At 34.7% G+C, this 27,699-nt stretch overlaps 3 protein-coding genes and 1 long non-coding RNA gene across 5 annotated transcripts; 3 read left to right on the top strand and 1 right to left on the bottom strand.

Annotated features, from left to right (window-relative positions):
• The first annotated feature begins 17 nt into the window (after positions 1-17).
• On the top strand, positions 18-5,023 carry LOC106426276 (mitochondrial proton/calcium exchanger protein). 2 transcript variants are annotated; one of them, XM_013866995.3, is made up of 15 exons: positions 18-253; positions 580-1,210; positions 1,285-1,597; positions 2,292-2,438; positions 2,523-2,611; positions 2,697-2,789; positions 2,985-3,111; positions 3,282-3,346; positions 3,413-3,587; positions 3,749-3,943; positions 4,038-4,085; positions 4,155-4,301; positions 4,389-4,471; positions 4,553-4,668; positions 4,753-5,023. In XM_013866995.3, exons 2-15 carry the CDS (start codon positions 663-665, stop codon positions 4,851-4,853), a joined length of 2,247 nt encoding a protein of 748 aa, XP_013722449.1. In that variant the 5' UTR covers positions 18-253; positions 580-662; the 3' UTR covers positions 4,854-5,023. The 2 variants fall into 2 exon arrangements, with proteins under 2 accessions (XP_013722449.1, XP_013722450.1); XM_013866996.3 differs by having other exon boundaries at positions 97-253; positions 616-1,210.
• A 3,093-nt stretch (positions 5,024-8,116) lies between these two features.
• Positions 8,117-10,717, bottom strand: LOC111207300 (protein FLOWERING LOCUS T). The gene is made up of 4 exons (XM_022705248.2): positions 10,446-10,717; positions 9,545-9,606; positions 8,655-8,695; positions 8,117-8,571 (listed from the first exon to the last, which is right to left on the bottom strand). Exons 1-4 carry the CDS (start codon positions 10,644-10,646, stop codon positions 8,348-8,350), a joined length of 528 nt encoding a protein of 175 aa, XP_022560969.1. The 5' UTR covers positions 10,647-10,717; the 3' UTR covers positions 8,117-8,347.
• A 5,933-nt stretch (positions 10,718-16,650) lies between these two features.
• Positions 16,651-17,341, top strand: LOC125588639. Its single transcript, XR_007324768.1, has 2 exons — positions 16,651-16,715; positions 16,978-17,341. It is a non-coding gene; the product is annotated as an uncharacterized LOC125588639 (long non-coding RNA).
• A 6,240-nt stretch (positions 17,342-23,581) lies between these two features.
• On the top strand, positions 23,582-27,662 carry LOC106426288 (chromatin assembly factor 1 subunit FAS1). The gene is made up of 11 exons (XM_013867013.3): positions 23,582-24,075; positions 24,159-24,258; positions 24,343-24,490; positions 24,568-24,691; positions 24,775-25,133; positions 25,214-25,507; positions 26,061-26,142; positions 26,252-26,392; positions 26,510-26,932; positions 27,014-27,151; positions 27,231-27,662. The coding sequence occupies exons 1-11, from the start codon at positions 23,659-23,661 to the stop codon at positions 27,405-27,407; spliced, it is 2,403 nt and encodes an 800-aa protein (XP_013722467.1). The 5' UTR covers positions 23,582-23,658; the 3' UTR covers positions 27,408-27,662.
• Positions 27,663-27,699: the final 37 nt, after the last annotated feature.

The following is a 27,699-nucleotide window of genomic DNA, read 5'->3' as shown; positions in this document are numbered from 1 at the left end:
AAAGAAGAATATTCACAAAACATCCGAGAGAGATCCGGAGCCGGGTAGAAGATATTTGACTATTTGTAATTTCGGATAGGAGCCGACCCGACCCGAAACAAAACGGTCAAAATCAGCAGAAACACGTTGAATCATTCTTCTCAGGGCTGAGTGACGAGTCACGACGCGATTCATTTGAAGCTCGAGCTATCCTCCAGTTTCTCTCTCTCTCTCTCTCTCGCGCGCGTTTGATCGATCCTTCCTCTTTGTAGATGTAAGTCGGAAGAATCAATCGTCTCCATTGATGAATTTCTTGTTTCTCTCATCATCTTAGTTTCATCGCAATCAATCAATCAATTCTTCATGTGTGATTTCCGTTTTATTGTTAAGGATAGCGTTTCGGATTCGTACTTAGTGTTCATAAAATGCTTTGCCCAGTGAACGAGGATGATCTCATATGCTAATGCGATTTTAGTGAAAATCTGAACTGTTTCGTCATTTTGTGGAATGATCTATCATGGAGTATTGAAATTATTGTGATTAATCATCATATAATCTGTATAGAATATCAATTGTAGTTTGTGTATAATCACTATGCAGATAACATTTTAGAGTTCGGCTTTTGATGGTATGTAGCTAGCTGGTTTCATACTGTATAGAGCTTTAAACATTACTTGCAAAAAATGGCTTCAAGAGCGCTTCTCCGAAGAAGGAAGTACATCGTCCAGTCTCTTAGTGAACAGTTTAACACGATCCAATGTCTTTCAAGCGTTGAGCGTCAAGGATATGAGAGCATTAGGGGTCTGGATTCTGGAAAACCTGATTCCAAATTGCTCTCTTTTCTCAAGAATAAAGAGTCTTTCATCTCACTGGATGGGTTTCATACAAGTCGATTGCTTCAGTCTCCTAATTTTAGTAACGGAGGAGTTGGAAAGTTAGAGTTTTCTTACCCGTTGGGGTATAGATCGGTTCAACAGTCTTTGTGGTCTTCTGTGGCGACGGCCAACAAGCCTGATGATGATAAAAAGGGAGAAAAGATTACTTCGCAAAGCAAAGAAGCCTCTCCGGAGGAGTGTGATGAAGCAGTGGAGGGGCTGAGTTTGGCTAAAGCTAAAGCTAAAGCGAAGAAATTGGAAGAATCGCAAAAATCTGATGTATCTATTATGCAGCGTGTGAGGGCGTTTCTTCTTGGAATAGGTCCTGCTTTGAGAGCTATTGCATCCATGAGCAGGTCAGGATTGTGGCTTTTGAGCTGTATTTGATGGAATTTTGTTGTTATTTTTAACATATGATCTGTTTTTGCAGGGAGGACTGGGCCATCAAGCTTCGCCACTGGAAAGATGAATTTAAATCTACCTTGCAACACTACTGGCTGGGGACAAAGCTGCTCTGGGCTGATGTCAGGATTAGTGTTAGGCTGCTTGTTAAACTTGCTAACGGGAAAGGTCTCTCTAGGAGGGAACGACAGCAACTCACTCGAACCACTGCCGACATTTTTAGATTAGTCCCGGTTGCAGTTTTCATTATTGTCCCGTTCATGGAGTTCTTGCTACCAGTAGCTTTGAAGCTGTTTCCAAACATGCTTCCGTCAACTTTCCAGGACAAGATGAAAGAAGAGGTATTGTTAAATAAATCTTCTCTGTTCTTTATATGTCGTGAGAATTCTTTACTTACCGACTGGAAGATTTTGCATGACTATTTTCATGTTCTGGCTCTTCCATTCTCAAGATAATGCCTTATTCGATTGTTTATGAAAATAGATCTACCATCGATATACCCTTTTGTTTATGTAATACACTTGAGGTTCAGAAGGAAGATTTGCATATACCAACATTAAAACGATTTAGTATTGCCAGTTACATCTTTAAGACTGGCCTAGGACCCATATATTGATTTTTATTCGTCATGAGATTGGTTTGAACATTAATGTAAGGCTGTGACTGTTTTGAGATTTGGAGTGGCTGATATTATCATAGCCAACGGTTGATACCTTGATCTATTTCCCTAGAAGCATTGCAATCTTTTGAACACATGCTAACATCTGATTTCTGAAATTTGTTTTGTTTGAAACTGATGTAGAGTATTAAGGCTACTCACTGCTGATAGTAAACTAGTATACAAATTTAGGAAGAGCAGAGCAAAGAAGTTGAGTTTATTAATGCTAAAAGAAACACAAATCATATTTATATTTTACTATCTTCAGCTACATTGATCTGGGAAGTATGATTTTTTTTTATCTTATATCGTCTCACATTTACTCATTCCTGTTTGTCAAGTTAGATGCTAAAATTCTTGGAACTTTTTTTTTTCAGGAGGCACTAAAAAGAAGGCTGAATGCAAGGATGGAGTATGCAAAGTTTCTCCAAGATACTGTGAAAGAAATGGCAAAGGAAGTCCAAACCTCGCGCAGTGGAGAGATAAAAAAGACAGCAGAAGATCTAGATGGATTCATGAACAAGGTTCGCTTTTCTTGTTAACTTGTACAGTTGAGTTCCTCCTGTTTCTTCAAGATGGACTGATACCTTCGTTAATCAATTGTACAGGTCAGAAGAGGAGTTGGTGTTTCAAATGATGAAATTTTGGGTTTTGCTAAACTATTCAATGATGAGCTTACATTGGATAACATTAACAGGTTACGCATTAGTCAAAATTGTATATATTACGATACTAATTCTCTCTTGGCTTGTTTTGCTTATATATAATTTTCTTAACTGCAGGCCTCGATTGGTAAATATGTGCAAATACATGGGTATTAGCCCATTCGGAACGGATGCATACTTGCGTTATATGCTTCGGAAAAGATTACAGGAGTAAGTTCAACACACTGTTTATATTGCCATTTTTCTCGTCTCAAGTATCGAACAATGAGTCCTACAACAGTTTCTCAGTTTTTGGTGACATCGGAAGACTTCTGTGGACTGTGGGCTTCAATATATTCACGCATCTAAATCTATTTTCTCATTTCCACATAACCATTGGGCAATGCCATTCCTTGGACTTCGCAGGATTAAAAAGGACGATAAGTTGATCAAAGCTGAGGGTGTGGAGTCTCTTTCAGAAGCTGAACTTCGCCAAGCTTGCAGATACAGAGGAATGCTTCAATTAGGTTCAGTTGAAGAAATGAGACAGCAGGTTATTGCTCGTTTATAAATATTATTCAGCATGCAGTGTTTTCTGGAGGTGGTATTAAACAAATGATACCCTTTGTGAACAAGAAGAATGATCTTGTGTTTGGTACATGTGTTGTTTTAGAAGTTAAACTAGAGGAGGTGATTTCTGATCTGCAAATCACTTTTTTGCAGTTAATTGACTGGCTGGATTTGTCCCTTAACCATTCAGTTCCATCGTCCCTCTTAATTCTCTCTAGGTAAGCGTGTCCTGCAACTCAATAGACATATATACTTGAAATGACATTCCCGCACTTGTCTTTCAGATCTTTCTCGATGTCTGGGAAACTCAAGCCGGAAGAGGCTGTTCAAGCTACTCTCTCTTCTCTGCCAGACGAGGTTCTGGACACAGTTGGGGTCACAGCTCTGTCATCAGAAGATTCTGTATCAGAAAGGAAGAGGAAGTTAGAGTACTTAGAAATGCAAGAAGAATTAATCAAGGTCTTTCTTTTTCTTTTCCTACCAAAGTAAATGCATGATTGAGGAAACTATGTTTCTCTTATCCGTGGAGCCTTGGAAGTTTTTTTCTTGCATGTGTGAACTTGCTGAGATATTATCAGGAAATTTTTTTCTTGCTTACGTTGGGATTCAATTGAATGTAGGAGGAAGAGGATGAAGAAGAGGAGGAAATGGCAAAGATGAAAGAGTCTGCTTCAAGCCAAAAAGATGTAGCGTTGGATGAGATGCTGGCTTCTACAGCTAAAGATGCAAATGAACAAGCGATAGCGAAAACTCTTGAGAAACATGAGCAGCTATGTGAGCTCAGCCGTGCATTGGCAGTTTTAGCTTCCGCATCTGTATGAAGACTTTTACCACACTCTCCATTTATTTTACTATCAGAGGTAAAGAAAACCGTTAATGCTTATCGTTTCTTTTGACCATGGATCCCAGTCTGTTAGCATGGAGCGTGAAGAGTTCCTCAAACTAGTTAAAAAGGAGGTAAAATCTGATTTGCATTGCCTTCTAGATTTTTATCTTACTTTCTTCTGAATAAAATTTATATTACAGGTAGATCTATACAACAGCATGGTAGAGAAAGGTGGCACAGACGATGAGGAAGAAGCTAGGAAAGCTTACTTAGCTGCTCGAGAAGATAGTGACCGAAGTGCACAGAAAGCAATCGCTGATAAAACTTCTTCTGCACTGTTAGATAGGGTAACAACAAAGTCTATTTCTTACTATCTGTCATAAACTATGGAAAGTCTTATTAAGTCTCATCTTCATCTACCTTTCCATCTTTAGGTTGAGTCAATGCTCCAGAAACTCGAAAAGGAAATAGATGACGTCGATAACAAGATTGGAAACCGCTGGAGACTCCTGGACAGGTCTGTGTAAAATCAATCATCCTTCAGATTTTGTTTCTCGGGGCCTTGGAATAATTTATAAGTACAATTTTGTATGTACAGAGACTATGATGGAAAGGTAAGTCCAGATGAAGTTGCATCGGCTGCCATGTACTTAAAGGACACATTGGGCAAAGAGGGAATTCAAGAGCTTATTCAGAATCTTTCTAAGGATAAAGGTCACAACTCTTTTTTCTTTTTTCTTCCATTGCCTTAACTTCTCAACTTGATGCAAGCTCTTCTTTTTTTTCTATCTCTTTTAGATGGCAAAATTCTGGTGGAAGATTTGGTGAAGTTAGCTAGCGAGATTGAAGATGCTGAAGAAGCAGCTGAGGAGGCGGCGAATGAGCCAACCAAGCCTTGAGATTGTTTGTTCTTTTGTGTGTTAGCTCACTTTCACGATTCATATTTCTGTTTACTGGAAAGTAAAATTCATATAGTATGACTAAAAATCTATCCCAATAAGTTTCTTGACACATTTTTTTTTTTGTTATCAACATTATTGGTTTCTTCAAGAACAGCTTTTTTATATGAGTTGATATGAGAACATATGGTTTTTTGTTTGGTATATTCATGGACAAGTTAAAGTGGATAATAGATGAATGAACAAATCTAATCAATAAAATATCGTCGATTGGGTTAGCATGGACAAAATATTTCACATGCTCACTATTTAGGCTTTGGAGAAGCGTGATTCGCAGATATGTAGTTCGATTGAACCGAACCACGACCAACACCATTTCTGTTCCCATTGTTTCTTCTTCTTCTGTTAGAATCTGAGTGTAGTCAGAATTGGTACGGAAAGTCAAAATTCGACCGTGGGTTATTTTGAAAGTATTTTATTGATCAGAAGAAAATAACGGCTTACAGAGATTGCGTGAACAAACGGAAAGTAACCGGTGCATGCTCTTATGAGCTAGCGGGAGAGTACAAGTCGGTGAGAAATGTAAGAGCCGTTAGTCTCTGTGTGTGTTCAAGTTATCTCCTTCTGATTGGCTGCTCCTGTCCTCCTTTTTATAGTTAAACCTCTTCTTATGTTCATCCTAGGTCTCGGTTAAACTTAATGGGCTAAGACATGCCTTCCAGACCGAGCAGTCGGGCGATCAAGCCGAGCTTGTGGACCAAGCTCGTGGCGCCGAGTAAAGCAGAGCTTCTGAGCCGAGTGCGAGTGTTGAGCTGATCAGCGTCGAGTAAGTGGGATGAATCCCTTATTTGATGGGCGTGGTGCAGGGTAACGCATCTCCTATATCTTCCAATCGCAGAACCAGTCTGTCAACAAAACTCACAATGTCTTCTCGCTCTTCATTCCTACGACTCAAGTTTTGATTCTTCATCTTGAATCAGAACACTGTCTAAGCTTCCTTAAGTGTAGGCAAAGGAACAGGCGACAATATGGACGACTTCATAGCTATGTACGTACAATGTTTCATCGAAGCCCATGAGAAACTGGTATAGCTTATCTTCCTTATGCTCTTTTCTTACTTCTTCCATAGTTTTGGCCCTTTGATAGTCGGCCAAACTCCTCCACATCATCAAGAGCTTTCTGTAGCATGCCCCAGTTGTGATTCCCTTTTATCAACAGTTTGCCAACTATGTTTTGGCACGTTGAACATGTTGTCCGTTTTTAACACCAAAATGTTTCAGGACATGTGTCCAAAGCTCATGAGCATTATTCATTGATGTGAGTCATGAAAGTCAATATGCCTTCAGCATTCGCCAATTTCATCCAGGAGACCATGTTGTTAGCAGTCCAATCTTCGGAACTCTTCTGAATTTTTAGTGGGTTGAGGTATTGATTCATATGCATATCCATTTTTTTTTTTTGGCTTTAGGACAGCATTATCGACAGTATTTAGATGGATACCTAATCATAAAAAAATAAAATTTATTATTAGAAGAAGAAAGAGATAGAACTTGTATTAGAGAAAATTCTTGTTTGAGATATCCGAAAACAAATTTTGAGAATTTATTTGACACTTGTCACATCATGATTGATAACTTTATTTTTATTATTTCAAATTTAATTAGATAATCAAATTATTATAATAATAATAATATTATATTTACTTAGATACTACATAGAGTATGTAACGAGCGGAGATGATTTCATTGACAGTCGTAAATTGGTGGACCATTCATTGTAGTTAGGGCCACGCAGTGATGACTTGGAGATCAGCGTGTCTTGATTGTCGCCTTAAGCGAGGTTTCAACACGAGTTTGCGCTATTGAAGAAGTAAGGGCAAACTTCATACTGGTCATTACCGGTCAATTGTTTCAAGAAAATCGTCAAAGAAGTTTGACGAAATCTAGGTCAAATAATAGGAGAAGAACGGAAAAAAAGAGGTCTCGTACGCGGATTACATAGATCTTAGAATCCATGAACCAAACCATGTAGTAGTTAGGTTTGTAGATTTGACACCATTTACAAAGACAACAAAAGTCTAAGACTACAAAAACATAAACGACAAATCTTACGAATTTTTTGAGCATATTGAACTAGTTTTCAAACTTATATAAAATAAAATAAACCAATAGCAACTAAAATTTTATGGACCCACTACTAAAAAGAAATCGAGGCATTACATTCTCAACTATTCAAATCTATAAATATCTCTGTGGATGTGGTTCCAAAAAAAATCTCTGTGGACGTAACATACACGAGGAGTGTATTGATTTGTTTGACAAGACTGTCCGTATGGTGGTGGAAATCTGAAAATATTGGACCAATTGTTTTTTTTTCTGTTGGTTACTGACATACGACAATGAATGATCAAGTCCCCAGAAGGCCCAAGGAAAAAAAAAAGTCTAGTGATGGAACACATGCACTAATCGAACTATCAATCTTTAGACAACATTCTATCTATTTCTTTTCCAAATTTCATTGCCACCCTCTCCTTTTCTTTTTTGTTGAAAATCTCCTATTACTTTTTATGGGATGCAAATTCTTCTTCTGTTACAATTTTTGGTTTAGATAAGCGCGGATGCTTACGAGCATAAGATTCTTGTAAGATCTTGTATGGCTGGTGTTTTATTAAAAACAAATTAAATAATTGAAACTTATTTAATTTTTAGTTACTTTATGTATTATTACGGTCTTGTGGTATTTGTAAATAAGGGATGGGAAATAGAATGTTACACAGTTTTCTTTGCTTAGAAAATAGAAATATCTACCTTTATGAATTAATTTATTTTCTAAAACATATATATATATATATACTCCATTTAAAAACAAAGGGAATATACGTGTTGTCCTTTATTATATATATTTTTAATTATTCGATACTCATTTCTTACATTCAGTGTATATAGGGAAAAGTGAATAAATTGACTGACATATTTTACTTGTTTAAAAACTTAATTTTTGTTGCCATTTTATTTATTCTATTATAAAGGCCACACTAATCTCTTGGCTTAGAAACAAACAAACTCAATATTTTTCCAACAAGTTTATAGATATAAATATGATGAAAGTGTATTATGTGATCACCAAGATGAACTCAAAAGTAGAACAAAAAGCAGATTCTACTGCCACTGGTTGTTTTTCTAGTCCATGTTTTCCGAATGTTAAGATACGGTTGCATGATTGCATCAAACTAAAATGAAGTATATCTATTGTAGGCTTGTAGCTATATAACACTTCTATTTCATGTAGAATCTATAAAATATTGCATCACACACCATTTAAGTAAAAACACTCTCATTTGTTCCCCCCTCTGATTTATTAATACATTTTAAACTATTGTAGTCATTATCACCGTTCATTACTCGTATCATAAAAATACTTATTATAGTACTATAGATGTTTTAATCTCATTAGGGCGTGTAAAGTCAATTGATCTAAGGAAGAAGCCCATCGATCTAACATCTTCGTCCTCCGCAGCCATTATCCCTCTGACAATTGAAGTAAACCGCAGCCGCGGGAAGGCCGAGATTGTATAGCGCAGCAAACTCACGAGTGTTAAATTGTGGGCGCCACCCTGGTTCATACACCGTTTGCCTCCCGAGCTGCCGGAACAACACCAGCACGATACGATGAATTCCCGAGGTGGGCCTTGGATTCTCGTAAGACACAATCTCATTGCCTGCGAAAACAACCATCAAACATATATATACATTGGTTCTATCAACCGCATATATAGCCATCAATCTATGGAATAAAACTCACCAAAGTTTGTTCCAGTTGTCGCAGGGATATCAGTCACCAACCTGTAATGAGAGTATCCATATAGCCTTTTACGAAATTGTACCAACCCATATTAAAATGCTACTTAAACTAAAGATTGTAAGAAAGATATAATATCGTAATAGGTCGGTGCTAATGAGATCTATAGTTCTATTGTGATTGTAAAAGCAATAGATCTTCGGTGTAACTGTGTAAGTGACTCCAAAACATGCATCAATGAATATTCAAAGAGCATCATTGAAAGTTTGGTATGGTGCATGCATACTTTAACAATATAGTATATGTAATATGGTTAATGCTTTAATTAAAGCGAGACTAATAGATATTTTTTGTAACACTAGTAGATAAAAAGACTAGTAGATAAAAATAAAAATATATAAAGCGACACTAAAAAGAGGTGGCTGTGATATAACAGGATACCTGGTCCTACTAACTTCAAGTCACAAAGCTACGTCATCAGGCTAAGAATGTACAAACAACTTTAAAGTTGAAAACGAAATGTTTGTACAAATAGGCTTATTGTGTAGCTTGTTTAAGAAAACATATATACATATTGTATACATATAGCATGCTAAGTTTTCGGAATCTCTTCAGTTTAGCCTATGGTGTTTGGGCTTTGTTAGGAGACAAATTGATAAACCGCTTTCTTAAAGCTGATTCTACATGTAGTCCTCGTCTATTAAACGTCAAATAATTTACTTTTGTTATCAGTGAATTACTAAATTTAAAGTCTCCAATTAATATATTTATCATTTTTCCATGTCTAGTTGTGTAAATATATATATATATATATATATATATATCTAATTAAAGCAAAATTGTGTGAGGATATAACAAAAAGATGGATAAAAGAGGTGATCTAGTTCACAAACCAATGGAGATATTCTCGTAGGTGCGGGTTGCTAGGACTTGGAACATCTGGATCCACCATAACCTTCATTAAACCCATCAACATTAAAATACGTTACAAATAAGACGATTTTTTTTGGTAAAAACAAATATATATAAGTATCAGTCTCAAACTGATGAAGAAAGCATAATTAAGTTTGAGAAATGAGATAACACAGGAAAGAAGAAGAAAAATGAATAGAAAACCGTAGGTAGCTACTAGTCCAAAAAACGGTAGGTTTTAGCTACATGTATATATAGGCAGTGTATTTAAAAGAGTAACTTGAATATACTTATTCAACAGGCATCAAATACCACAAGAGAGATCAAAATATTCATCAATATATTTGTTAAATGGCCATCCATTTTCTTGATTATTATATTTTAAACATTCGAACCCATATACTTTTGCCTTTTTAAGAGTATTGTAACATTTCTTATAAAATTTACTAATCTAAATTATTGAAGGAACTAAGAAAATCCCCAAGATTCTTACCCAAACTAAAAGCATTAGTATGCAAAAAGTTTCGGGAAAAAATGAAAACCTTTTGGCAAAAAAAGTTTCTGAAAAGAAACATCTGAGACTTAGAAAAGAGACCAAGAAAGAAAAGAATTCTGGTAGAATATAAAACTGTTTACATTGACTTTGGCATTTGGTGAAATGCTCATGGGTTCATCTTCATGGTAAAAGGTAAAAAAGCATTATACTTACTGCTATGGTATATCTAGAAGTACAACCAATAAATCGTAAGAGAACAGAACGAGAGAAAGATTTCACTAAAGGTCTCTTTGTGTATCAGCGTGGCCAAGGTAAATTGCATGAAAGAAGAAGAGTAATGAAGCAATGAAGAAGAAATAAGAAACAGAGAGTTTAAGTGTAAGAACCAAAGTATAGAAGTTCCTTAGGTCTTCTCCACCAATCTCAACTCTTGGCTTGTTGAGAATTTGAGAAGGCCTTATATCCAACCCATTTGTCACCTCTCTTTGGCCGTATGTAACCCTTAGATCGATTGATCTTGTGAACCGTTCAAGAACGTCCCCTATCACTCCCCCTACCACAAGAGGATCTCTGTTATTTACAGACATCTCTGATCTAAAACAAACAGGTTGTTTCTGATTTATTTATTGGTTCTTCTATCTTATGAACTAGCCCTCTACATGTCACGTATATATATAGTGTCTTGGGAGTCGGTTTAACTCGGGTCGGAGAGCTCATCACCGCAATCTTTTTCCTGTATACAGTGATGTACGAGAATCCAAAACTGATTCTACGTACTCACATATTGTCTTCTTATTCCATAATTATTATTTTCTTTCTTTTATGTATTCCAATAGCTAGACTGATAATATTCCAGATTATATCGCACCCACTTGGTAGCCAATAATATTTTTATATATCCTTTAATTATATATATACCTTTCGACTTGTGACTCAAAATAAATAAAATATCTCTCCACCATATTTACAAGTGTATTGTTTATACATAAAAGAGTGCAAATAACAGCGAAATCTGTGTTGGAAATTAATTAACAGAACTTTTTCTAGTTTAGAAGAACAGTATTTCGTATAAAAATACCCATTTATGAACGAATATTAGATGAGTTGTGGTAATAATTATGATGTGTAATCATGATAATCAACTTGTCTTGATTTGAAGAATTTGTACCAAACGATTTACCAGTAAATGAACACAAATATAAATATTTGTAACTAACTTAATTATAATAACTTTTTATTTTTAGGCTATATATACATTGATTGTACAAATAATGGTATTAGCTTTTTCCTTTTTGTTTATTGTTTTTGTTTTAGCTTTTGCAACAAACTTTTTCGAATTGGTAAAAATTGTATCTACGTTAGAACTTAGAAGAGTGGCCTACATTATTTTGAAAGACTTTCTTATTAGAAGAGTTGTTATATATATATATTTAACCCAGAGGTGTTCCGGACCTTAGACAGAAACAAACGCAAGATAAATAAATTAGCACACAATAATTTATCTTACTTTTGATATTTGTATCTCCAATTTGGACTTCTGGAATTTTTTATATATATATATATATAATATAATTTAAAATATAAATTAAATTTTATAATATTAAAATTTACTTTTAGGTCTTTTTGTCATAACATGATCGGAAAATATAAATCTAATACGATATCAATAGTATTTCGCTGTAACATTTAAGTTAATTTTTTTTGTTTATTTATAAACGATATAATGCATGGGAAAAAAAAGATATCACGTATTATAGGACTAAATAATATGACAGCTTTATTTTCTTACAGTGTAGCTCAAAATAAGACTTAAGAAATAACGAGAGAAGCAAGTTGTAAAAAGTGATATAGCTAGCGTTCTTAATTTCAAGTTCCAATAATAGACACACATATGGCATATTTGGTGCACTTGATATAGAAAGAATAAATATATCATACGTAATCTATCCATGAAACCAGTAGACAAACTGACAAAGAATGTTTTTAAGAAAAACCGCATTGAATTAAAAGCTAATGACTGTACTTTTGAAATATCCACCATCTATTTTACAAAAAGAAATATCAACCATCCATTTGTTGAGGCGCTGTTTGCGTCTACGCATAAACTTACTAATTTGGGAGATTTCGTTTTTGACCATCGCCACTAATTAGACCATATATTTATTCAATGATGAGTTTATAAAATTGACCTTTAATCGTTCGTAATATTACTCAGAAAATTTGAATAGTAGATTTGAAATGATTTTTCATAGTATATTTTGTTTTGTTTTGAACTCTTAGTATTATGTTCTTGGTTACACAATATTTCGAAATTCAAACTTATCAAAACCATATAATATTTGAACTTATAGTATTTAATCTATAACAAAACTAGACCATAGTGAAAGAAAAACTAGACCATAGTGTGTACGTAGCATTAATATAAATTTAATCTATAAAAGTAATATCTAATATTCGGTTTGCTTACAGTTTTAGCATTATAGAGCTGAAATTATACAAAAGCCATGCATGTAGATTTCCATTTAATTCGTGCTAAATTGCTAATTTACATAAGAACGAAAATCAATTGTGATAGTAGCGGAAGTCCGGTCACGAAAATAAATTGTGATAATATGCTCCACCAAACTAACCGAACAAGTAAACATCCATTTCTTAGTTATTACCATCGGGTGGAGGAGAAATTAAATAAAAATAGAAACATAAAAAAAGACGAATCTAAAAATAGAAAGAATGCTACCAAGTAGAGATGTCTCTATACTTTGCCACTCATCCAATCCTTTAGGGAATAATCTTCTCTTTAGCAAAGATTCTCGCTTCTCTATCATTAACGTATCTGTTTTATTTCATACGCTCTCTTTTTCTTCTTTTTCAATTATGTGAACAATCTTATTATTCTTGATAAACTTCCAGCTCATCATCTCTTATTTTGGACCTTACTGAAAAATAAAAATTATACATAAATTCAAACGAAGATATATATTCTGATTATATCTATTGTTGTTATTGTTGTAGGTTATTTTCATCTTGTTTCAATAATTATAGAAATGGAATAAATAAATTATTGGCTGTTATAAAACGTGATCATACGAATCTAATGGCTCTTGGTCACTAGTTTAAAGCACGAATTTCGGCTTTTAATGAGAAAAGAAATAAAATTCAATTTAATCCTAGATTTGAATGATGGAAACCGGCTACTTTTTCATATCTTTAACCTATGTTTACCATTATCAACGTAGTTTTTAATATTCATTTTTATCATCTCAATGTTAAGTCGATACATAACATTTACAAATGCTATGTTAATTTCTATGAGTTCTTAATTCAAAATTAATTGGTAAAAATAAACACATTGTCAAATTAATTGGTATAATTTCTATGAGATTATATATTACTATGGTTTACATTTTGATGTATGGTTCTTAATACGAACACATTGCAATGTTTTTTTGTCATCTTAATCTTGATTTCATTACAATATTTTTTAAGGTTCACGAGTTTTGAAATCAAAATTCATTGCTATATATTAAATATATTTGTTATTCTAGATTTTATTATACTTGTATGTTGACACTCGAAATTACATAGTTTTAGTGCACAGTAATCTCGGAACTAAATTAGATAATGGCATACATTTGCGACTTCGACGGAACACTTTTCTATATCATTTGACACCACTATATGTTGACGGTAAGTTTATAATTTATTTCAACAAAAAAATCTCATGTGTTCAGAAGTCCAACAACATCAATTTGTAATGCTTTCATGAATACCAGAGATCTATGAGTAGCATTCTGATAATTTCGTCTTAATGTATCACCATTTCTAGTTTTTAAAAAACTATATGGTAATAATTGGGAAATAGGCATTTAAATTCTCAAATATTTGAAATCAGCAAGTTTAATACTGAACTATTACTTGCATAATTTTATTCTCCAATTAATAGTTGATTTGGCCAATTAGTGACTAAAAAAATCAGCCGTTAAATCATAAACGACTCTCGTTAGTTTTATATCAATTATACTCACCATTCAACATGACAAACTCAAAATCCCCAAATTCAAACTCTAACTTTAAATGAAAATGATTTTTAGCGACGACAAAGGCGACTTTCGGTGATAAGAGAGCAAATCCAGCCCAATTACGAAAACAAATATCACCGGAAATCACATTTCCTATCACCGAAAATCATTTTCACTCAAAGCTAGGGTTTGAATTTGGAGATTTCTAGTTTTTCAAGTTAAGTGACGAGGATAATTGATATAAAAAACTAACGAGAGCCGTTTATGACTTAATGGTTGATCTTTTTAGTCATTAATTTGTCAAGTCAACTATTAATCGGAGAATAAAATCATGTAAATAATAGTTTGATATTAAACTTGTTGATTTCAAATAGTTGATAACTTAAATGCCCATTTTCCTGGTAATAATTAGTTCAAACCAGTGTTTTTAAAACCGGACCGACCCGATGGTTGGACCGGGTTCGACCGTGAACCGGTTATATAGCCGGGTTGTTCTAGTAATTGGTTCGACCATGAACCGGCCACATAGCCGGATTATATTTCAAAGTTATTAAACCAATAAAAACCACTAAAACTATCGAAAATCTATAAACCATTCATATAAACAAGAAACTAATTTATATTTATAATATTTTATATTCAAAATTGATTTATATTTTAACTATGCATCATGTTTACTAATATTACTTTTATATTTACATACTAAAAAAATATTAAACCATATTATTAAACCAGGTTTGACCCGGTCGAACCATATTGAACCGTGACCCAAAATATTTTCGGTTCAGTTTCCGGTCCGGTTTTAAAAACATTGGTTCAAACAAGATTTCTAATCACACAAACAGCATATTCAATGGGAAATCAGAATGACTGACGTGTCATCCCAGTTGAAAATATGACGATGGATGCACCTCGTGGGATGGTATACAAAAGCTCACACATAAGCATAATGACCACCAATAGAAAACCATAGCCATTTAATCTTTTCCGGAAAGTCAATAAAATATTTATAAATTATTATATGAGCATCATGTTGTGTGATTTATAGTGTTCCAACCACAAAGTGGAATTCTTGTAGGTTTGACTTCCAACCACAAAAGAACACCAAAGAGACCGAGCATATTTCCGGTTGTTGCTTTAGACCACTAGTGGAGATATGCTTTTTAATGTTATGTATGCGCTTAAAAGACTGCAATTGCTACAACTATGAGGAGAGTGGAATGCTTATGCATCCTCCCGGATTAACTTGGTGTGGTAGCGAAGATGGAAGACTCCGGAGGTTGCGCCCACAACTTGGCTGTGCGGCCGATGAGTCCGAACTGCTAATCTTATGGCTGTACCGATTTTTGCTTAATTTCTAGTTGTTTCTATTTGTAATGATGTCTACATGGGAGAATAATAAAATATCACTACTATATAAAAAAGACTAATTTTAAGGCTTTTCGAGGGGTCCACGCCAGCACAAATATTCTCCACCAATCATTAAGGCACGTCATCTTGATTTCTGCTGAAAATCGTACTGGGCCATTGTAAGATGTTGTTAGGCTTAAACAAGTTTTCTCTATTTGGCCCGAAATATATAAACCCTATAGCCCATGTAGACCATATTATCCTGTTCGTTTTATCCAAGCCTAATTTGTAACGATCGTCAGACGGTCCAAGTTCTGATTGCCTCTTCGCCGACGTAACCGCAACAACAATGAGAATCTGTTTTCAAAGCTTCTTGATTACTAACCAATTCGAAACGCAGCTAATTAACTCGCCACCTCCTCCCTCTTGGGCCTATAAAAACCGATACCTCCTCTTTCTTTGTCGTTCAGAATCATCAAAGTTTTCACATTCCCTCAAATTCATCAAAACTTTCCTGAAATTTGCCATGGCAAACCGATCACCGGAAATCACTTCTAACGGCCAATCGTCTGAAACAACTGTAAGGGTTCTTCTGCGATTTTGTTCGAACAGGTTTTACCAGGCAGTGGAGACTCTAAACTGTTTTCAGGCTTATCCATTTTTGGGAAGCTCGCAATAGGTATGTATTGTGACGTCTTGCTATCTTAATTTACATGTTTTCGATGTATAAAATAATTAGATCCTTCTACGAACTATAGGTACTGTCGTTGAGGGTTCATCACTCCTAACCGCCTAGAGAGTAAAGAGTTATGCAGGTCGCCTTAAACGTGGTGGTCTTCAATCGCCGGGAAGAGATCTTTAGTGAAAGCTTTGTAATAGCCTTTCGTCTCAGTTTACTATAGTTTTTTTACTGTCATTTGTGCTTTGATCTTCCATGTTTGGTACGACACTGAACGCCTTGCTCCTGCTACGTACAAAGCATCACTGGACTTCTATTCAGTTTTCTTTGAAAAGTGTTCTTGGGAGTTGTCTGTGATCTTTTTATATTCGATCTTTTATATATTGTGAGTTTGATAGGAACGAGGAAGAACAAGCGGTTGAGAGAGTTGAGGGAAATGGAGGAGTTTGAGCTCCATCACTGGTTAAGTTTCCCACTTTTGATTCATGATTTCATTTCCTCTGTTTCAGATCATTGGTTTGGTTTTTGAACGCTCTTGATCTGGTGTTTAGGTTGTTGGAGGTTTAAAAGATGGAGATGAAGCTTCACTGGAGAGGATTCACCATCTGGTTTTTGTTTTCTAATTCTCAATCGCTGTTTTGCTGATAACACAATCCAAACCGAATGTGAGCAATGCAGTTTCAGTTTGTTTGCTTTATTTTTTAATGAAAGTTGTGGTCTTTTGTATAGTTTGTTATTTGATTTAAAGTTTTGGGTCTCTAATTTCAAAATTTGCATTTACACCATTATTGACCTCTAAACGAAACAGAACCATACCATTTGTTTCCTTTTTTTCCTTTCTCTTACGTTTTCTATGTTTATGTTTTCCAGGGACCAACTGAAAATGGGCAAATTGATTTCAAGGAGATGTAATCTGTGACACAACTTCAGGGTCTGCATAGCGCAAGAACGACGTCCGCGCAAGCGCGGATTCATCTGGTCATCACTTTGTCTTCTAATGCTATGAGAATTACTTTATTTTGCTTCAATCTGTCAGTCAACGCCATTACATGTAGCGTAACATGTAAAAGTTTTGTTATCTAGAAAAGTTACTTTGTTTATTTAAATTGATTTGTGTGATTGTGTAGTTTAATTATTTTTTATCCTTAGCTCACACCTTGGTATGTTGACGAGTTTGTCTTCTGTGACTTTTTTACTTTTTTGTCTTTCAATGGTGTTTGTATGTTACTGTCTACATTTGTTTCCTGTAGCTAATGATGTCTGACGGTTCACTTGCTGAACTGAAGAAAAAGAAGTCAGTGAATGTTTTGATTGTGCCTATTCAACTATGGTGTTTTCATGATTATGTGCCTCACATTGTTTTTCTTCATTCAATGAGCTTGATTCAACCTACCAATAAAAACAACAACAATTTTGTGGCAGAGTTTGAAATTGTTTATATGAACGAAAAATCAAAAAGAAGATGAAAAAGTTAAAATTATAAAGGAACCTTAAAATTTTGTTGTTAATATGACCTATCAATAAAAAACAAATTTGAATAATTCTTAATATATTAAAATGAGTCTCTAATGTTCCGATTTATTCATTTACAAACCATAACAACACAAGTTTTACTTCTCACTCAAGTAACAAACCTGAGAATTATAGAACTGAACACAATAGCATATTAAGCAATACATTGCTAAAACTAGGAAAAAATGTTTATATCAGCTTTTACAATTTAAACTCAAATTATATCTTTTATTGCTTTTTCAATAAAATAGTTTGAAGTACATAATATTTCCAATTGAAATGAAAAATAATAATTTTCTTTGGTTAATAATTATAAGAAAACAAAAAATAAAATGTAAAATTTAAAAGGGTTTTTTGCAGAATTGACCTATAACTTAAAGTCAAACACAAAACTAACCTCTTATTTTTTGAAAATTGGTTTTGCCCTATTCACCTCACAAGTTCATATAATTTACGAAAATGCCATCAATTTTTTTTTTCTTTTTTTTTTCGAAAATGACATTTTTACTCTCTCACCCTCATCATCTTCAAGTAATTACAAGATTGCCATTGTCATCAATACCACAACCACCATGAACAACCCATTTGAAGCTCTTAATGCTCCCAAAATCGATTTATCCTTCTTCTTTTTCCATTCTTGTGAACTAAACACAACATATCTCTCACTTTCTCTCCACAATGAGCTAAAAAAACCCAAGATTTTGATTCTAAATTTTTTATGGTTCATAGAGTCATAGAAGCTAACGATTCTGGGTGGGTTACTTTCGTTTGTGATTCTGTGTGCTTGGAGAAGCCTTATGTATGCTAAGGAACTTATCTCACCAATTTAAGGTATGACATCGAGTTTTTTTCCAGATCTGTTCGTCAGACGACTTACTTGGGAAGTCGTCTGGCTGTAGACAACTTACCTGGAAGTCGTCTGGTCAACGCAGAGGTTATTTTTGCAATTGACTTTGAAATCTGTAACCTCAGACGACTGAAAGTTAAGTCGTTTGTTTTTGTTTGGTTTCAAAAAAATTTCCAAAGAACCTAGACGACTTACATTTCAGTCGTCATAAGTTAGTTTTGCATTTGACTGGATAATTTCAGAAGTTTGACTTCCCCAGACGACTTACATTTCACTCGTCTGGCGAAAATTAAAATAATAATATTTTTTTAAAAGTAGACGACTTACAGTTAAGTCGTCATAGGCTAGTTTTGCAATTGAAAAAAAAACTTCAAAATTTAATTATACACAGACGACTTACTTGTAAGTCGTCCAGGATTTTTTTCTGAGATTCTGGTCAAACGTCGTAAATCCTGGACGACTTACATTTCAGTCGTCTCGTGGACGACTGAATTATAAGTCGTCTGTATATAATTAAATCTTGAAGTTTTTTTTTCAATTGCAAAACTAACCTATGACGACTTAACTGTAAGTCGTCTACTTTAAAAAAAATATTATTATTTTAATTTTCACTAGACGACTGAAATGTAAGTCGTCCAGAAAAGTCAAACTTCTGAAATTATCCAGTCAAATGCAAAACTAACCTATGACGACTGAAATGTAAGTCGTCTAGCTTTTCTGGAGTTTTTTTTTTAGCCAAACAATAGTAGACGACTTATTTTTCAGTCGTCCGAAATAACAGATTTCAAAGTCAATTGCAAAAATAACCTCTGTGTTGACCAGACGACGTATAGTTTAGTCGTCTGGACAACTTAGATTGAAGTCGTCCGCGTCTTCTCCGCTAGTTTTTAAGTCTTCTACGTTAGTTTTTGAATAACTTGTATTTTTAAGAGTGATAAGTAACTTCAAGATATGTAAAACTCATATTTACAAAATATGTTCTCTCCCTTAGTTTTACTAAATTTGACTAAGTTTTTCAACGCAAACTTATAATAAAATATGATATGCTTTGACTAGTTACTATTGTTTGTTTCCATCTCTTAAGTATTATTGTTATAGACAATAATGATGACTATTGTTATGATTTGGAAGAAGGGTTAAAATGCTTCTTAAAATGTTGTATCAATATAAAGCTACCAACATTCTTGTTTATTAAGATGAGAAAAAGGCCATTGGAGTTTATTATTGCATATGAGAGATCCAAAGATAAGAAAAAAGCTACTGAAGTCTATTATTTCATTGATTTGTAAATGTGTAAACACATTGTTAGCACATTTAATACATCTTGGAAAACATTATTACTGATTTTACAAAAAATTCACAACTAAAAGAGTAGACATGCAATTCACAAAACAGACCACAAACAAAACTATTATAGATCATTCCTCTACAAAGACAAGCTTGGATTCCACTTGTGTAGACAAGACCACACGACTTTTAAGAAGTCCAGACGACTTCTAAGAAGTCCAGACGACTTCCAGGAAGTTCAGACGACTTTGTCAGAAGACTTTTAGGAAGTTCAGACGACTTCCAGACGACTTTACAGGAAGTCCAGACGACTTTACAGGAAGTCCAGACGACTTTACAGGAAGTCCAGATGACTTTGTCAGAAGACTTCCAAGAAGTCCAGACGACTTCCAGACGACTTCCAGACGACTTCCAGACGACTAACAGGTAAGTCGTCCCAGAAGTCTTCCAGATCTGAAAAACCTGCATATTAAATCCAGATCTGAAAAACCTGCATATCCAAAAACGTTCAAATGGCTTAAAAACAGAAAAAAATGAGTGAAAGATTAGATAAATCTACCTTTACAAAACACACAAAAATACATATCTAAAAATAATAGATCTACCTTTAAATTAGTGGAAGATGAGTACCATCTAATTAAAAACCTGGAAAAAAGATAGATTAGTAAGAAAGACATGAGACAAAACTGGAAAATTCATATAAAGTTTGGTGTTTTCAAGTCAAAGAGATTAAAGTGGGTTTGGAGAGTTTTAGTTTGGGAAAAAAATAAGAACTTTATACAACAAGAAGTTACCAAATGAAGAAAAATCAGACATAAGAACTTACCAAAACGCTCAGATCTATTATGAAAGGGAGACTTCGTCAGAAGACTTTCATGAAGTCCAGACGACTTCCTGGAAGTCCAGACGACTTCCTGGAAGTCCAGACGACTTCCTGGAAGTCCAGACGACTTTGTCAAAAGACTTCCAAGAAGTCCAGACGACTTCCAGACGACTTCCAGACGACTAACAGGTAAGTCGTCCAAGAAGTCTTCCAGATCTGAAAAACCTGCATATCAAATCCAGATCTGAAAAACTTGCATATCCAGAAACGTTCAAATGACTTAAAAATAGAGAAAATGAGTGGAAGATTAGATAAATCTACATTTATAGAACACACAAAAATACATATCTAAAATTAATAGATTTACCTTTAAATTAGTGGAAGATGAGTACCATTTGATTAAAAACCTGCAAAAGAGATAGATTAGTAAGAAATACATGAGACAAAACTGAAAAATTCATATAAAGTTTGGTGTTTTCAAGTCAAAGAGATTAGAGAGAGGTTGGAGAGTTTTAGAATGATGAACATTACTTTTTTGTTGCAGCCATTTGAGAGGAGGAGAGAGAATGTGTAAATTTTTCTTTATATAGGGAGACAAAAAATCCAATTAGGTTAAATATTTTTGACTCAGACGACTTCCTGGACGACTTACATTTCAGTCGTCTGGTGAAGAAATTAAAACAGACGACTTAGAGTTTAATATTTTTAGCGGGAAATTAAATATTTTTAGCGGGAAACTAAAATAGAAGACTTTCCAGACGACTTACAAGTAAGTCGTCTGGTTTAAATTATTTAAGCGGGAAAATAATTTTTAAAAAAAAATTTAGGCGGGAATATTTGGACGACTTACATGTAAGTCGTCTGTTTTAATTTCTTCACCAGATGACTGAAATGTAAGTCGTCCGAGTAAATTATTCAACAGACGACTGAAATATACGTCGTCCGAGTAAATTATTCAACAGACGACTGAAATATAAGTCGTCCACACCCTAAACATAACCCCTAAACTTAATTATCTAATTAAAGATTTCATAAAATCAAATCAAACTTGAAAAGTGTTTACTATACACATAAATAAACACATATAGGTGAAACTAATTTTTGAAAAAAACATTTTAGTTTTCCAAAATCTAACCCTAACAATACATACAATACTACAACATATGTTTGCCAAACTCCTAAACCAAAGTATTTCATGATTCACTACTTCCACTCATCTATCTTCAAAACAAATCAATTTTATCATATCTTAATTTATATCACTTAAAACTGTTTATAATTACTTGATTTTTATTTTTCACACATCAAAATATTTTTTTACAAGATTTATAAATTATTTTTAAAATAAACCGGTACCAGACGACTTACACTTCAGTCGTCCAGACGACTTCCAACATCTCAGACGACTCAGACGATTTACTAGGGCTATATTCGTAAAAATGGCTTCTGTTTTTTTGTTTGGTCACAAGGGGTTGAGCTGTAATTTCACTAGGCTTTTAGGTTAGTTTTGCATTTGATTCAAGTTTGGGTATAAGTTTGGGGTTAAAATCAAGTTGTGGATTAGTTTTGGCAAAAACCCCAAAATAGTAAAACAATGTATGTATAGTGTGGGCAAAACAAATTACTAAATTTAGCTGGTGATATCTCATACTTTCATGGTAACAACCTAGAGATTATTTTGTCTAACCTTATTTCAAGTTTAAATGTTCATTCTTAAAAAAAAGCTCTACAACTAGACGTGCTAAAAGGCGAAAACAAAATACGTGGTAAGACAAACAGTCATACATCAAATATTCATCTTTGCAATATAAAAGTTGTTGCTATATTTTTTTTCAAAATAATAATTTTATAAGTTATTAAAATATCAAAGTCTTAATATGATTATTTTATAGATTTCTATATTTTTTTTCAAAATAATAATTTTATAAGTTATTAAAATATCAAAGTCTTAATATGATTATTTTATAGATTTTAACTGTTTTCGTGTAGCTATATTTAATTTATCCTTACTTTAATATGTCCTACACATAAATACGCATAATGCCTTTGTGTCAGACTTCTCCCTCCCTCTCGTATATATAAAACCTCATATATCTTTTAAGTGTTCCAAAAAAAAAAAATCTTTTATACTGCTGATACAGAGAATAAAGACAAGGAATAAACAATTAAGCATACATGTATTGAAAATGGTGAGCGCATATAAGTTTTGTTTCCAGAGGTCTGAAATCAGGTACTCGCCTAACACAAACCATAATCTCACAAATTTGCCATTTATGTCTACAAGATATATTACATGGGTACAAACATCTACTTAAAAAAGTGGACATACTTTCATGTGTATTAATATTTTTAAAAATATACCAAAATGCTCGATCGTTGGGTTTAGTATTAAGTTGAACACTTTTTAGATTTTCACGTTAGTAAATGTTATTTTTAAAGTTACACACTGCCAGCATTCTTTCTTATGATTATTATTATTATTATTATGCTTCTCTAAATTAAACCACAACCCTCTCAGATCAACATGCATAATTTATTTCTAGCTCTTTCTTCGTATATTCAAAAATCTCAACTCTAATTCGCTTCCGGATTTTTGTGCATATATTGAACTTATATGAAAATTGTGCTGTAAATTTAGGTTAGGGCCAAAGGAAAACATAGAAAAAACATTAATTAAAGAAGAACTAGATATATACCTACTTTCCAAGCTCAAAAAACTCTGAAGATTTTTTAGGATAAAAATTATTAAATGATATATTTATACTAAACTTAAAAGCAAACTTACATAATAAAAAAAACAACACGAGAGGTTTTCGCCCGAAATAGTATTTCATCGTGGGCCGAAAAGTAACAAAAGAAGGCCCATATGTAAATGGGCTATCTATCTTAGTGGCGCGAAACACAGTAAAAAAATTGCAAAAATGTGTCAAAAGGAGGCAAAACCACCCGTCAAATCCTTGGCGGGAAAATCAACGAAAAACCTCCCAACATTTTTATTTATTCATTTTCCTGGAGCCTCCATCCTTCATCTTGTATCTGAGCTAGGGTTGGATCTGCGAATCGCAACAAAAAAAAAAGAGAAATGGATGTCGAGAATCGGAAGACGATCGTTCCGAAGAAGCGGAAGAGAGAACCCGCGGCGATTGAGAATCTAAGCCCCGAGGAGAAAGACGCTCAGATCCAATCGTTGAAGCTGGAGATGGAAGGCCTCTTCGCCTATTTCAGGCAAACGATTGGTCAGACTCAGACGCCAGATCTGACCGATTCCTCCTCCTCTGTGAATTCATCGGTGGCGTTGTTTATGGAGGAGACGAGCTTGCCCTTGTCGAAGCTCGTGGATGAGATTTTCTCGAAGCTGAAGGAGAAGATCGGAAGCGTCACGATGGCTTCCGTGAAGACGGCTGTCGTCTCCGTCGGGCAGCGAGTCAGTTACGGCGTGCCTAACGCAGACGCTGATGTATTGGAAGATGAGGATGAGTCTTGTCTCTGGTGCTGGGAGGTAACTCAATGTCTTATTCAGTTTAGTAGTTTGTGTGTATGCTTTCTATTAATGGTAATGGTAATGGTTTTGATTTTGAACAGACGAGAGACCTGAAGATGATGCCTAAATCTGTTCGTGGATTGCTCAAAGTGAGGCGGACTTGTCGGAAGAAGATTCATGAGAGGATTACAGCTGTTTCTGGTAAAATTGAAGATTTACTTACTCTCTATTGATTGTTTTTAATATATCAATTGAAAGGCTTATACTTGTGTTTTATTTACACAGCAATGTTAGATGTGTTGCAAAGAGCAGAGACTGAGAAGTCGTTTAGATCTGATCTGAACAAAGCTACCGAGAAGCTTGGGAAAGTGCTGAGTGAAGTGGATATTCGATCGTTCATGGATAATATGTTGCAGAAGAATAGTACTGAGATGTAAGCATTTTTTAGCTGTTACTTCTTTGTCTATGGTTTTCCTTCTTCTTGCTTAGTTGCTGTATTGGTTGTTAAAGGGCTGAGAAAGATGCGAAGAGGGAAGAAAAGCTGCTTCTTAAACAATTGGAGAAAACTAAATGTGAAGCTGAGAAGGAAAAGAAGAAGATGGAACGTCAAATGCTTAAAGAAAAATTGCTACTTGTAAGGATATGATCTAGTGCTGTATATTCTCTGGATTTGCAATTTTAATTTTGAAATCTGATCATTTTATCTATTGTTTTCAGGAAAAGGAGCAGAAGCTGCTACAGAAAGCACTTAATGACGATAAAGAAAAGGAAGAGGCTGAGTCGAGAAAACGGATTAAGAAACAGCAAGATGAGTCAGAGAAGGAGCAGAAGCGTAGAGAGAAGGAACAAGCGGAGCTAAAGAAGCAGCTTGGGCTGCAGAAACAGGCTTCTATCATGGAGAGGTTCCTTAAAAGAAGCAAAGACACTTCATCCACCCAACCCAAACTTCCTTCCGGTGAAGTAACTGCTCAGGGTCCGTCATGTGCAAAGCCTGAGGATGAAACTAGAACAGTTATTCAGGCCATTGACAATGCCTTTGCAACAACTTGTGAAGCTTCAGTTGATGATATTCGCAGGTATGGCAGTTGTGTTCATTGGTGGTTGATCTGCAAAGTATCGTTTTGGGTATTGTGGTCTGAGTTGTGTTTCTTTGTAGGGAACATTTTGCTTCCTGGCGTCGGCTGGGTCATTCGAGAATACATTGGGGGATGCGTAGGAAGCCAAAGAGTGAACTGTTTCCTAAGCTAAAGCTATCTACAAATAATGGAGGTGAACCTAACATGGAGAAGCAAGGAGATGAATGTGAAGAGAAACATTTAGGTGATGTATCTTGCATTAGGCAGAGCGAGTCTTCGTCATCTGGTCGTAAGAAGTCCAGGAGAGCCATGAAGTTGTTACAATTTGATAAAAGCTGCAGACCTGGCTTTTATGGTATTTGGCCAACCCAAAGGTTAGTACTTATTTTGAATTTTAAAAAATATTAGGCATTTAGCTAAGCATATAGATCATTTGTTAGTTTTTAGTCAGCTAGGAACATGTGAAATCTTGTCTAACTCCAAGCTTTTAGCTTCTCCATGAGTTTGTTTGTTACTGCTTTTGCATAGTTGGCAGCTGTCTGTGTGACTACCTCTTCTCCATGCTGTTTATTAAAGCCCATGAGTTTGTTTGTTACTGCTTTTGCATAGTTGGCAGCTGTCTGTGTGATTACCTCTTCTCCATGCTGTTTATTAAAGCATAGTAAAGAATGTCCGAAGACAATATAGTTCTTGTAGAGGTTGATCTATAAGTGAACTAATCTTCGTCTATTTTGGATATGTGGTTACTACCATTCTATGCATTCATTTGTAGCTAATTTAATGTAGTGATTGCATTAGTGATTCTGCTAGAGTTGCAACAATAATTACACTATATGCTGATAGTGATTCTGCTAGATTTGCAACAATATTATTCACTCGCTAAATTTTCTTACAAGTACTGATGGTTCTTCTGTTGAACATTGACAGTCAAGTTGTAGGGCCACGTCGTCCTCTGAAAAAGGATCCGGAATTGGATTATGAAGTTGATAGCGATGAAGAATGGGAAGAGGTAATTTAATTTATTTTAACACTCTCCTTTGGGAATTATTATGCTGTTACAACCCAAGAACTCGACAAGAGATCACTGGCTAATAAGGTGTTTTTGCTTTTGTATAAAGGAACAAGCTGGTGAAAGCCTTTCAGATTGTGAGAACGATGAAGAGGAATCTTTGGAAGAAGGATGTTCGAAGGCTGATGATGAAGAAGATGATAGTGAAGATGACTTTATGGTGCCTGATGGGTATCTCTCAGAAGATGAGGTATCAAATGCAATTTTAGTTTTTAACTAACTCTTCATAAATTCTTCTACCGAATGGTTTTGCTTAGGTGAAAAAAGTTTCTTAATGTAAACAAACTCTTGTGATTGTTTTGTTCAGGGGGTCCAAGTAGACAGAATGGACCTTGATCCGTCTGAACAGGATGCAAGTTCATCTCCATCTAAGCAACAAGATCAAGAGAGTCTAGAGTTTCGTGCACTATTACATCAACAAAAACAAGTGCAAAGTTTGACTGACCACGCTCTTGCGAAAACGCAGCCACTGATTATATGTAACCTAACGCATGAGAAGGTCTCTGTTTTAGCTGCTAAAGATCTAGAGGGGACACAAAAATTGGAACAAATATGTCTGCGAGCTCTGGTGGTGCGTGCATTCCCTTGCTCATCTTCTCTCATTGAGATATCGATCAGTGACATACAAGATGAGGATCAAGAAGCAGCGGCCAAGTCATCTTGTAGTCAGAGCACTCCTCCATCAGCTTCAAAAGCAAAATCCATACCAGACTCAGATTTACCAACAATTGTGAGTAGATTTTTCTCCAAACAAAGAACATCTTTCATTTTATATATTTTAGATAGCTCTAACAAGAAATCGGCGTGACAGGTATCAACAATTCAATCATGCTCTCAAGGAATCAACAAAGTAGTTGAAACATTGCAGCAGAAGTTTCCTGATGTTCCAAAGACCAAACTAAGACAAAAAGTGCGCGAGATATCAGATTTTGAGGATAGCCGTTGGCAGGTTAGTTCTTACATGATGATACTTTGATTGATCTGCTCTGAGTGAGACAGAATTGCTTATCCTTTGTTCTAATGAACAGATAAAGAAAGAAGTATTGACAAAGCTTGGACTATCACCATCACCAGATAAAGGCGTTAAGAGGCCGAAAATGATATCCACATTCTTCTCTAAACGGTGTTTGCCTCCTTCCACAAACCCACCACCACCCGCTTTTGTTGAAGAACCAGCAAGATTGGATAATGAGAATGATGCTTGAGTCTCTCCTTACAGTTTCCATCTTTCTTTTTCTGGATTACATCCCTCAAAACTCTTTTTGGCTTCTTGTGGATTCTGATTGTATGATCGGGTAAAGCGTTTTAGATGAGGGAATGAATGATAAATCGGTTAAGAAGAAGTAACCTGAGATGTGTTTTGTTCAGGTTACAAATACGCGTAGCCTTTATAACTATAAAATCTTATGTATTTTGTAATACAAGTGTCCTTTGTGTTCATTACAACTTTTTGTATACTATCTTTAAGTAACAAAAAAAAAAATACATGGGACCGTG

Source organism: Brassica napus, chromosome C6 (assembly GCF_020379485.1).
Source record: "Brassica napus cultivar Da-Ae chromosome C6, Da-Ae, whole genome shotgun sequence".
Taxonomy (NCBI): domain Eukaryota; kingdom Viridiplantae; phylum Streptophyta; class Magnoliopsida; order Brassicales; family Brassicaceae; genus Brassica; species Brassica napus.
The sequence above is the reverse complement of the archived record's forward strand: the minus strand, read 5'-3'. Positions and strand labels throughout refer to the sequence as shown.

Coding starts and splice junctions, on each gene's coding strand:
- LOC106426288 (XM_013867013.3), top strand. CDS start 23,659: ATGGATGTCGAGAATCGGAAGACGATCGTTCCGAAGAAGCGGAAGAGA. Junction 24,076..24,158: donor CTTGTCTCTGGTGCTGGGAG/GTAACTCAATGT, acceptor GATTTTGAACAG/ACGAGAGACCTGAAGATGAT. Junction 27,152..27,230: donor TTGAGGATAGCCGTTGGCAG/GTTAGTTCTTAC, acceptor TCTAATGAACAG/ATAAAGAAAGAAGTATTGAC.
- LOC106426276 (XM_013866995.3), top strand. CDS start 663: ATGGCTTCAAGAGCGCTTCTCCGAAGAAGGAAGTACATCGTCCAGTCT. Junction 3,112..3,281: donor TTGAAGAAATGAGACAGCAG/GTTATTGCTCGT, acceptor ACTTTTTTGCAG/TTAATTGACTGGCTGGATTT. Junction 4,302..4,388: donor CTTCTGCACTGTTAGATAGG/GTAACAACAAAG, acceptor TTCCATCTTTAG/GTTGAGTCAATGCTCCAGAA.
- LOC111207300 (XM_022705248.2), bottom strand. CDS start 10,646: ATGTCTGTAAATAACAGAGATCCTCTTGTGGTAGGGGGAGTGATAGGG. Junction 9,607..10,445: donor TAAGGAACTTCTATACTTTG/GTTCTTACACTT, acceptor GGTTTAATGAAG/GTTATGGTGGATCCAGATGT. Junction 8,572..8,654: donor GACAACTGGAACAAACTTTG/GTGAGTTTTATT, acceptor TTGTTTTCGCAG/GCAATGAGATTGTGTCTTAC.